Source organism: Ranitomeya imitator, chromosome 5, assembly GCF_032444005.1.
Source record: "Ranitomeya imitator isolate aRanImi1 chromosome 5, aRanImi1.pri, whole genome shotgun sequence".
Lineage (NCBI taxonomy): Eukaryota > Metazoa > Chordata > Amphibia > Anura > Dendrobatidae > Ranitomeya > Ranitomeya imitator.
The window spans coordinates 560,425,253-560,437,763 of NC_091286.1; the positions used below are offsets into that span (position 1 = coordinate 560,425,253).

General features: G+C 41.2%; 1 protein-coding gene across 2 annotated transcripts in view; it reads left to right on the plus strand.

Annotated features, from left to right (window-relative positions):
- Positions 1-12,511, plus strand: part of SGPP2 (sphingosine-1-phosphate phosphatase 2) — an 81,934-nt gene that overhangs the window by 63,852 nt on the left and 5,571 nt on the right. For both annotated transcript variants that reach the window (XM_069727664.1, XM_069727663.1), the window contains 2 exons: positions 5,639-5,818; positions 12,291-12,380. In XM_069727664.1, coding sequence (XP_069583765.1) covers positions 5,639-5,818; positions 12,291-12,380 — 270 coding nt within the window. The remainder of the gene's footprint in view (positions 1-5,638; positions 5,819-12,290; positions 12,381-12,511) is intronic.

The window sequence follows — 12,511 nt, forward strand, 5'->3', positions numbered from 1 at the left end:
AGAGCTCACATAATGTCATTGTGTGTGGGCACTGTCTGATCCCCCGATTCTGTCTGCAGCAGCCGCTTGCAGCACACAGGACCGCACAGCAAAGGGCAACCGATGACCAGACAGCACCCACACTCTGACATTGTGGATGTTTTTTCTGCTCCTGCAGTGTTGGCATGAGCAGGATGCATGGGTGTCAATCACCACAACGGGAGAAGAGATCATTGGTATTTTGATCCGATGAAAGTACACCGAGCTCCTGTCACTCTGAGGGTACACCAAATTCCCTTCATTTGTTTGTGTAATAAACTTTTTTTTTTTTTTTTACATAAAACAAAATTAAAATCTGTATCACAATGATGATTTTCATAGTGTCCAAGTCCCTTTATATGAATGTAACCTCTGTTTTCGGGGAGACAGATCCCCGTTAATAGAAAAAATAATGGTGGGAGTTGGCTATCCTGACCATGTGTAACATTATGTACATGGATAAAAGTGGTTGGAGAGAGAGTCTTTCTTGGCGACTGATACGTACACCCTGCATTTGTGAATTTCTACTCCTGTTATAATAAATTTAATACAATCTGCTGAACCATCTGCTGTTAGTTATAATCTTCTGTCTGTTGACCACATGTCTTATTAAACCTGTAGGCACCTTGTATTAATTGGCAGTAGGGTTTGGCCACACAGAAGGCGAAGTGGCCCAGTCATTATGGTTACGTAGGATATTTGTCACCTTCACATCACAATTGCAGATAAATATCCTTTGGAAATCAATAGAAAGTATTGATCAGAACAGAGAAATGTGGTCAAAGGGAAACCTATATGAACAAGCGTACTCAGGTCATAATAAGGTTAGAAGTGATCTGGCCACTTGACCTTCTCTAAGAATCGAATGGAGAAAATGATAAACATTAAAAAAATGTCGTGTATTTGGATCATCAAGCTCTTTAAACCTATGGTCAATAAATGCTGGTTATAACAATGGTAAGGATTCTTCTTGATCATCTAAGTTCCATATCTTAGATGAATCAAGATAGTATTGATCTCCACCTGCTTAAATGTGGTGATTTTCCAGAATTACAATTATTGTGTTATTTTTGGGTCATTAATTTTTGCATCAATCCATTTCTATCAAACAATCAAAGGAAAAGAAAAACATCTTCTCAAAAAACTGTGATGAAATGTCCATGGATTCGGGGAGTGTCCAGTGTAAGGATCTTCGGGGTCGGCATCCCCGAGCAAATAATGTGGGAAAAGGTGATGAGATCCAACATCGGAAACAAGAAATGAAAAAAAACTATTTTATAACACGTAAGGTGTTACATGTCCCATTTGGCTTGTTTTATTCCTGGTGTTAACTCTGAGCTAAGAAATAATTCATTTTTTATGATTCCAGGGCCAGATCTCACCATTGGGCACAGAGGTCACATTTACTGAAATCTAAAGTTTTTTTTCAATCAAAAACCTCTTAACAGGCCAAGTTACATGTTAACATAGAACCCTTCATTGATGTCACCTTCACAATTCTTGCATTCATTTAACTTATAGAATCATAGAATCACAGAATGTTAGAGTTGTAAGGGACCTCCTGGGTCATTGTGTCCAACCCCCCCACTCAATGCAGGATTCACTAAACCATCTCAGACAGATGTCTGTCCAACCTCTGTTTGAAGACTTCCATTGAAGGAGAACTCGCCACTTCTCGTGGCAGCCTGTTTGACTTATTGATCACCCTCACTGTCAAAAAGTTTTTTTCTAATATTCTAATCTGTATCTTCTCCCTTTGAGTTTCATCCCATTGCTTCTAGTCTTTCTTTGTACAAATGAAAATGAAGCTGATCCCGCTACAATGTGACAGCCCTTGAGATATTTGTAGACAGATATTAAGTATCCTCTGTCTTCTCTTTTGCAAGTTAAACATTCTCAAATCCTCTAACCATTCATCATGTGATATTGTTTGCAGTTTGATCACCATTCTGGTAGCTCTTCTCTGAACTTGCTACAATTTGTTCATGTCATTTTTAAAATGTGGTGCCCAGAACTGGACACAGTATTCCTTAAGAGGTCTGACCAAGGAGGAGTAGAGGGGGTAATTACTTCACGTGTTCTAGACTGTATGCTTCTGTTAATACATCCCAGAACGGTTTGCCTTTTTTGCTGCAGCATCACACTGTTGACTCATGTGCAATCTGTGATCTATTAGTGTACCCAAATCTTTTTCCCTCGTGCTGTTGCTGCTCCTCCCATTCTGTATATGCTTTTTTTTTTGCCCAGATGTAGGAATTTGCATTTCTCCTGGTTAAAAACCATTCTGTTAGTTGCTGCGCACAGTTCCATTTTGCTTAGATCTTTTTCATCCTCTCTCTTCTCTAGTATTGGCTGTCCCTACTACCTTTGTGTCATTAGCAAATTTAATCAGTTTACCTTCAATTCCTTAATCTACATAATTTGATAAAGATGTTGAAAACTTCAGTTTTTGGATAGTTTCTGCTTGAATTTCTTTGCAGGATGTCAGAATAGCCTCCAGGAGCTTCTTTTCTGATGTGAACTGTCTCATACCCTCATGGATCTTTAGCTTGAGGGTATGAGATAGGGTTGAGGTCAGGGTGGCCAAGCCATGACTTTCTCTTCTTTTATGCCCATATCAGCTAATGACGCAGAGGTAGATGATTTTGCTACTGATGGCACGGTTCTTCTTTTTGTACTATGGAAGAAAGTGGTCAATAAGAAACTCTATATATCCTTAGCCAAATTCATTCTCACACCTTCAGGGACCGTAAACATGGCTCCAAAACCTCCTTACTGACGTCTCATCCCTGCTCGCAAATGGTGGCCATCCACCACTCAATCCATCTGGACCATCCAGGGTAGCACAGCACTCATCAGTAAATAAGACTGCTTTTAAAATTAGTCTTCAAGTATGTCTGGGTTGACTGCAACTGTTTCTGCTTGTGAGAACTGTTTAGGGGTGGCCGAATAGTAGATAGATTTATGCACAAGTGCAAACCTCTGGAGGATTCTGCACCTTGAGGTTTGCAGAACTCCAGAGGCACCAGCAGATTCAATTACTGTAACTGTTTGCTGCTTTGTAATGGTAGTTTAGTAGCTGCTCTCTTAATTTGATAAATTAGTCTGGCAGAAATCTTTCTCATTATGCCTTTATCTGCATGAACCCATCTGTGCTCTGTATCCACCACAAACCTCTTCACAATATGATGATCACGCATAAGTTTTCATGAAATATCTAAGGAATTTAGCTATTTGATGAATTCGGCTGCAGAGAGATCCTTTTTCTTTCTCATATTGTTTGAAGCTTGTGGCCTGCTTGATAACATGGAACATCCTTCTTAAAGGGAATCTGTCACTAGGTTTTTGCCAGCTAATCTGAGAGTAGCCTAATGTAGAGCCATAGATCCTGATTCCATAAATACATCACTTATTGGGCTGTTTAGTGTAGATTAGATAAAATCACTGCTTCCGCAGCAGTAGGTCACTAGAGGACTAGTAAACCTGTTGCCAGGAAGTCCTTCATATTCATGAGCTCTGTATAACCCCGCCAAACCAATGATTGGCTGCTTTCTGCCCATGTACAGTGTAAACAGGAAGCAGCAAATCAGAAGTATAGGTGGGGTTATACAGAGCTCAGCATCCAGAGAACTGATAGAGCTGCAGCTGATAAATCCATGATTTTATCAAAAGGACAGCAAGCAGCTCAGTAAGTGACGCATCACTGGAATTGTGGTCTATCCTCCTACATTATGCTGCTCTCATATGGAGCAAAAATCTGGTGAAAGATTCCCATTAAAGGTACCTTCACACATAACGATATTGTTAACGATATCGTTGCTATTTGTGATGTAGCAACGATATCGTTAATGAAATCGTTATGTGTGACAGCGACCAACGATCAGGCCCCTGCTGGGAGATCGTTGGTCGCTGAATAAAGTCCAGAACTTTATTTGGTCGCTGGACTCCCCGCAGACATCGCTGGATCGGCGTGTGTGACACCGATCCAGCGATGTCTTCACTGGTAACCAGGGTAAACATCGGGTAACTAAGCGCAGGGCCGCGCTTAGTAACCCGATGTTTACCCTGGTTACCATGCTAAAAGTAAAAAAAAACAAACACTACATACTTACCTACCGCTGTCTGTCCTCCAGCGCTGTGCTCTGCACTCCTCCTGTACTGTCTGTGAGCCGGAAAGCAGAGCGGTGACGTCACCGCTCTGCTTTCCGGCTCACAGACAGTACAGGAGGAGAGCAGAGAAGCAGAGCGCAGCGCTGGAGGACAGACAGCGGTAGGTAAGTATGTAGTGTTTGTTTTTTTTTTACTTTTAGCATGGTAACCAGGGTAAACATCGGGTTACTAAGCGCGGCCCTGCGCTTAGTTACCCGATGTTTACCCTGGTTACCGGCATCGTTGGTCGCTGGAGAGCGGTCTGTGTGACAGCTCTCCAGCGACCAAACAGCGACGCTGCAGCGATCCGGATCGTTGTCTGTATCGCTGCAGCGTCGCTTAATGTGAAGGGGCCTTTAGTTGTTTTTCTTTAATTGGGCTCTCCTGGCAAACTAATTACCAAGAGTGTTTGAGATTGATTTTAGTGATCCAAAGCGTTTATTTGTAAAGCAAAAAATAACATCTTTATGACACCTAAATCCAATATCCTATGGAAATCCTAATCTTTTAATGTCTATGACCCAAAACTAAAACATTATGTGGCTAGATAAAATGTATTCGGCTATAGGCTTAAGGCCACTTCACATTAAGCGACGCTGCAGCGATACCGACAACGATCCGGATCGCTGCAGCGTCGCTGTTTGGTCGCTGGAGAGCTGTCACACAGACCGCTCTCCAGCGACCAACGATGCCGGTAACCAGGGTAAACATCGGGTAACTAAGCGCAGGGCCGCGCTTAGTAACCCGATGTTTACCCTGGTTACCATCCTAAAAGTAAAAAAAAACAAACACTAGATACTTACCTACCGCTGTCTGTCCTCCAGCGCTGCGCTCTGCTTCTCTGCTCTCCTCCTGTACTGTCTGGGAGCCGGAAAGCAGAGCGGTGACGTCACCGCTCTGCTTTCCGGCTCACAGCCAGTACAGGAGGAGTGCAGAGCACAGCGCTGGAGGACAGACAGCGGTAGGTAAGTATCTAGTGTTTGTTATTTTTTACTTTTAGCATGGTAACCAGGGTAAACATCGGGTTACTAAGCGCGGCCCTGCGCTTAGTTACCCGATGTTTACCCTGGTTACCAGTGAAGACATCGCTGGATCGGTGTCACACACGCCGATCCAGCGATGTCTCCAGGGAGTCCAGCGACGAAATAAAGTTCTGGACTTTATTCAGCGACCAACGATCTCCCAGCAGGGGCCTGATCGTTGGTCGCTGTCACACATAACGATTTCATTAACGATATCGTTGCTACGTCACAAATAGCAACGATATCGTTAACAATATCGTTATGTGTGAAGGTACCTTTAGGGATATATTTGCACTCACTCAATACAATATTGAGGTTGGTCTGCAGGTTCATCTTTGGACCACTAATATTTACATATAGGCTATAGTTTTCCCTGTGTACATTTTATCTAATGGTTGGCAGCTAATCGTATGTTTCTGTAGGGTTAACATGTGAATTTTGTCTTTCAGATTGTCATGTACATAGGTCAAGCTTCTAAAGATCTTCTAAAGTGGCCTCGACCCTCCTGTCCTCCAGTGGTGAAGCTGGAGACTAGAGTAGAAGCTGAATATGGCATGCCGTCAACTCATGCCATTGCTGCCACTGCTATCTCTTTTACTTTTTTGTTGGCCGCCATGGAACGATACCAGGTTGGAGACTGTTTCATAGTTGTTTGAATAAAGATGGATTAATGTCCACATTGAAACAGTAGAAAATCGTATCTGATATCAGTAGTAAACTACACAACAGTCTATAACTGTGAATAGGATCTAGACCATGTATGTATTTGGATGAAACTATTCTTCATAGGCCATATCTGTGTGACTAGATATGCCATAAATGTAAAATAAGTTGAAAATCAGATCACTATTAGGATAAAGGTACCGTTACACTAAACGACTTACCAACGATCACGACCAGCGATACGACCTGGCCGTGATCGTTGGTAAGTCGTTGTGTGGTCGCTGGTGTAACGGTACCTTAAGACTTGAGGTGTCTAATCATGTCGCTGTTTCCATATCTCCCCTTGACTTTAATGGAGGGTGATCGGAGATAAAAGCTCAAAGGTGTCGGTAACCACTTGTATCTGTTGTGCTCTTGGCAACTTGTATTCCCTCTGCAATGAGAACAGAGCAGGGTGTCATTACATCTCACACAGGAGGAGCCTGTCCTGAGCTATCATGGGGCGTGCTCTTTCTCTAGTGTTATTATGCTGTGTAGCCAATTTAACATTGTGTCTACAGTTCAACGTGAAACATTTTGTTTAATTCAACTGGATTTTTTTTTTTAAATGTACATTCCATTTATGAGAATGAAACCTGGAACCAAATGGCCAAATACGAATTGATCAATTCTGAAAAACAGGGATACCAGTTACCCAGAGCATGTTTGATGGGCCAATACAGGTACATTTAGGGCAGCATCAAGTAGGCATCACTAATCTTTGGGAACCAATGGCGAATGCAGATTATGTAGGCTACATTTACACATGCCAAGACTAGAGTTGAGCAAATTTTTCAAAATTCGGTTCCGATGACGATCAGTGGCGGATATTGTTTTTGCAATATTCACCGAATGTCATTGGAGTCTGTGGGAGTAGAAATGACCAAATATGTTCGGAATCGAGCATCAAACATAAATTCGACATGAATAGGGTAACAATATGGCACGAATATGGCAAATTCATATTCGGCGACCAAATCCAAACATATTTGCTCAACTCTAGCCAAGACCAATATCTGTAAAAAAAAAGCAAACAAAACGATTTGTTTCTATTGGACAGTGACTTCAGCAAATAATTATAAATTATATACATTTATTTGTAGTGAAAAAAGTCCATAAACACAAGGTACAATGGCCTACAAACTTGCTGAAGTAGGCATCTAGCAGATATGTCTAAGGGGAAACTGAAGTCAGTGACGGGGGGTCCCTTAGCATGATTGGGTCTTGCTATTGATACATCTGTATTTCCATATAGATTAGAGGGCTGATGTGAAATAGCTGTTAGTGATTCACATTGTGGAAGACCAGTGAAGAAAAAAAAATATATATTTTTTTATGTTTACTAAAAATGTTCCTATGGGTCAGTGTTGGGCAATGTCATTTTCCCAAGGTACAGAGCGTGACTGTTGTGGAGGGCCAAACCAATAGGCTGAAATTAGTTCTGCTCAATATGGATTTATTAATTATTTTATATTTAATATCGTTTCACTTAATATTGAGCAGACTTAAGTATGCTGACACCCCCTATATATTGTATGAGCTAGCACACAGCCTCTATATACCACATGAGCCCACACACAGCCCCTATATACAATTAAAGCCCCCACATAACCTCTCTATATGAGCTGTCACACAACCCCTGTATACAGTATGAACCCAACATAGCCTCCTACATACAGTAACATAGTAACATAGTAACATAGTTAGTAAGGCCGAAAAAAGACATTTGTCCATCCAGTTCAGCCTATATTCCATCATAATAAATACCCAGATCTACGTCCTTCTACAGAACCTAATAATTGTATGATACAATATTGTTCTGCTCCAGGAAGACATCCAGGCCTCTCTTGAACCCCTCGACTGAGTTCGCCATCACCACCTCCTCAGGCAAGCAATTCCAGATTCTCACTGCCCTAACAGTAAAGAATCCTCTTCTATGTTGGTGGAAAAACCTTCTCTCCTCCAGACGCAAAGAATGCCCCCTTGTGCCCGTCACCTTCCTTGGTATAAACAGATCCTCAGCGAGATATTTGTATTGTCCCCTTATATACTTATACATGGTTATTAGATCGCCCCTCAGTCGTCTTTTTTCTAGACTAAATAATCCTAATTTCGCTAATCTATCTGGGTATTGTAGTTCTCCCATCCCCTTTATTAATTTTGTTGCCCTCCTTTGTACTCTCTCTAGTTCCATTATATCCTTCCTGAGCACCGGTGCCCAAAACTGGACACAGTACTCCATGTGCGGTCTAACTAGGGATTTGTACAGAGGCAGTATAATGCTCTCATCATGTGTATCCAGACCTCTTTTAATGCACCCCATGATCCTGTTTGCCTTGGCAGCTGCTGCCTGGCACTGGCTGCTCCAGGTAAGTTTATCATTAACTAGGATCCCCAAGTCCTTCTCCCTGTCAGATTTACCCAGTGGTTTCCCGTTCAGTGTGTAATGGTGATATTGATTCCCTCTTCCCATGTGTATAACCTTACATTTATCATTGTTAAACCTCATCTGCCACCTTTCAGCCCAAGTTTCCAACTTATCCAGATCCATCTGTAGCAGAATACTATCTTCTCTTGTATTAACTGCTTTACATAGTTTTGTATCATCTGCAAATATCGATATTTTACTGTGTAAACCTTCTACCAGATCATTAATGAATATGTTGAAGAGAACAGGTCCCAATACTGACCCCTGCGGTACCCCACTGGTCACAGCGACCCAGTTAGAGACTATACCATTTATAACCACCCTCTGCTTTCTATCACTAAGCCAGTTACTAACCCATTTACACACATTTTCCCCCAGACCAAGCATTCTCATTTTGTGTACCAACCTCTTGTGCGGCACGGTATCAAACGCTTTGGAAAAATCGAGATATACCACGTCCAATGACTCACCGTGGTCCAGTCTATAGCTTACCTCTTCATAAAAACTGATTAGATTGGTTTGACAGGAGCGATTTCTCATAAACCCATGCTGATATGGAGTTAAACAGTTATTCTCATTGAGATAATCCAGAATAACATCCCTCAGAAACCCTTCAAATATTTTACCAACAATAGAGGTTAGACTTACTGGCCTATAATTTCCAGGTTCACTTTTAGAGCCCTTTTTGAATATTGGCACCACATTTGCTATGCGCCAGTGAGCTCACATAACCTCCTATACACAGTATGAGACCCCACATAGCCTCCTATAGACAATATGAGCTCCCACATAGTCTCCTGCAGAAAATTAGTCCCCACATAGCCTCCTTATATACAGTGTGTGCCTCACATAGCCACCCTATATACAGCTTGAGCTCCCATATAGCCTCCTAGTACAGTACAGACCAAAAGTTTGGACACACCTTCTCATTTAAAGATTTTTCTGTATTTTCATGACTATGAAAATTGTACATTCACACTAAGGCATCAAAACTAATATGAATTAACACATGTGGAATTATATACTTAATTTCAGTTTCACACGTTTTTGTTAGGTCTTATATTCTAGGTTCTTCAAAGTAGCCACCTTTTGCTTTGATGACTGCTTTGCACACTCTTGGCATTCTCTTGATGAGCTTCAAGAGGTAGTCCCCGGGAATGGTTTTCACTTCACAGGTGTGCCCTGCCAGGTTTAATAAGTGGGATTTCTTGCCTTATAAATGGTGTTGGGACCATCAGTTGTGTTGTGCAGAAGTCTGGTGGAAACACAGCTGATAGTGCTACTGAATATACTGTTAGAATTTGTATTATGGCAAGAAAAAAGCAACTATGTAAAGAAAAGCGAGTGGCCATCATTACTTTAAGAAATGAAGGTCAGTCAGTCTGAAAAATTGGGAAAACTTTGAAAGTGTCTCCAAGTGCAGTTTCAAAAACCATCAAGCGCTACAAAGAAACTGGCTCACATAAGGACCGTCCCAGGAAAGGAAGACCAAGAGTCACCTCTGCTTCTGAGGATAAGTTTATCCAAGTCACCAGTCTCAGAAATCACAGGTTAACAGCAGCTCAGATTAGAGACCAGGTCAATGCTACACAGAGTTCTAGCAACAGACACATCTCTACAACAACTGTTAAGAGGAGACTTTGTGCAGCAGGCCTTCATGGTAAAATAGCTGCTAGGAAACCACTGCTAAGGACAGGCAACAAGCAGAAGAGACTTGTTTGGGCTAAAGAACACAAGGAATGCACATTACACCAGTGGAAATCTGTGCTTTAGTCTGATGAGTCCAAATTTGAGATCTTTTGTTCCAACCACCGTGACTTTGTGCGATGCAGAAAAGGTGAATGGATGGACTCTACATGCCTGGTTCCCACCGTGAAGCATGGAGGAGGAGGTGTGATGGTGTGGGGGTGCTTTGCTGGTGACACTGTTGGGGATTTATTCAAAATTGAAGGCATACTGAACCAGCATGGCTACCTACCACCGCATCTTGTAGCGGCATGCTATTCCATCCGGTTTGCGTTTAGTTGGAACATCATTTATTTTTCAACAGGACAATGACCCCAATCACACCTCCAGGCTTTGTAAGGGTTATTTGACCAAGAAGGAGAGTGATGGGGTGCTACGCCAGATGACCTGGCCTCCACAGTCACCAGACCTGAACCCAATCAAGATGGTTTGGGGTGAGCTGGACGCAGAGTGAAGGCAAAAGGGCCAACAAGTGCTAAGCATCTCTGGGAACTCCTTCAAGAATGTTGGAAGACCATTCCCGGTTACTACCGTACCTCTTGAGGCTCATCTATAGAATGCCATGAGTGTGCAAAGCAGTCATCAAAGCAAAAGGTTCAACCTAAAAAACCCACTTGAAAAAGAATATATATACCAAAATAAATCACAAACAAAAAATGTATTCAAAATATAGATAAGTTTATTAAGGACACCAATCCAATTAGACACACACAATAAAAAACATATATGACAAGTCTAAAAACTAAGGGAAACAGAGCACCATCAGTAATCAGGACAAATTGCCTAAAATAAGCATATACTTTGATACAAATCCAGCTATCATAAGTAGGGAAATATGTATTTCATGTCATCATTCACATATTAATTAAATAAGAATCCTAAGGTCTGATCAGTATATCATAAAGTGCCTTAAGTCACAGGGTACATATAGCCCCAAATAGTTTATAAAGTGCACATACTAGGATTATAAATAGTAATCCCCAATGGGAAACTTAGCCAAGATAACATGAATACATATACCAACCGGGATTCATTTCCCTCGTGGCGCTGCTGCTGTCCCGCACTCCAACGCGCGTTTCACACGTTGCTTCTTCAGGGAGTAAAGTACTTCGTCAGGGAGTAGAAATGAATCCCGGTTGGTATATGTATTCATTTTATCTTGGCTAAGTTTCCCATTGGGGATTACTATTTATAATTCTAGTATGTGCACTTTATAAACTATATGTACCCTGTGACTTGTCATATATGTTTTTTTATTGTGTGTGTCTAATTGGATTGGTGTCCTTAATAAACTTATCTATATTTTGAATACATTTTTTGTTTGTGATTTATTTTGGTATATATATTCTTTTTCAAGTGGTTTTTTTAGGTTGATTCTGTTGTTGTCTACTTGAATTCTACTATATTATGTGATTGGTTCGATTTTTTTGCTCCTATTTTTTTGGTTTAAAATCAAAGCAAAAGGTGGCTACTTTGAAGAACCTAGAATATAAGACATAATTTCAGTTGTTTCACACTTTTTTGTTAAGTATATAATTCCACATGTGTTAATTCATAGTTTTGATGCCTTCAGTGTGAATGTACAATTTTCATAGTCATGAAAATACAGAAAAATCTTTAAATGAGGTGTGTCCAAACTTTTGGTCTGAACTGTACATGTAAACATCCTATACACATGAAAAAAAAAAATACCACATAGTCACCTCGCTCCCGGTCACCTGGCGCTCTGCTCCTGTGCACTGAGTTTCAGCAGTGCACAACTGATGTGATAAAATGATGCCATTACATCTGCTGTCTCACATGCTGATTGGTGGAGGACTGAGCCGTCGTCTTCCTCAAATGTATTCACCGCTGTCTGCATCCCGACGATGCAGGTAGCAGTGACAGAGAGCGGCAGCGGGAAAGGGCATGTTGCGGCCTGTGGGTCACTGTTTTAGCCCTTCAGCTAACTCTGTTTTCCCAGGTCTGCTATAAGAAATAATGCTAAAATAATATATGGCGTACATGATGCAACAAATTTCCAGAATTACAATTATCACATTATTTTTGGGCCATTCATTTTCACATCAATTGGTGGTGATTTCTGAATCATCATTCAATTTGTACTATGTATGATAAAAAATAAATAAAAATAAGCCTATTTTGAAAGTCATTAAAATTACATGAAGTTAGCAAAGCTGATGTATCGAGCGCTCATTTAATTATTTTGTTTTTGTTTCCTGCAGTTCCCCTTTGTGCTCGGATTTGTGGCTGCTTTTTGCCTCTCCACCCTAGTGTCCCTCAGCCGGCTATATACAGGAATGCACACCGTGCTGGTAAGATGTTAGCCATAAGATACTAGGCTCTAGTATTCATGGACCCCATACATGCAGATGGTTACAATACAGGTCAAGCAACCATTTTTAGATCTTGTGATTGGCATGGTACCAGCTGACAACTGGACAGA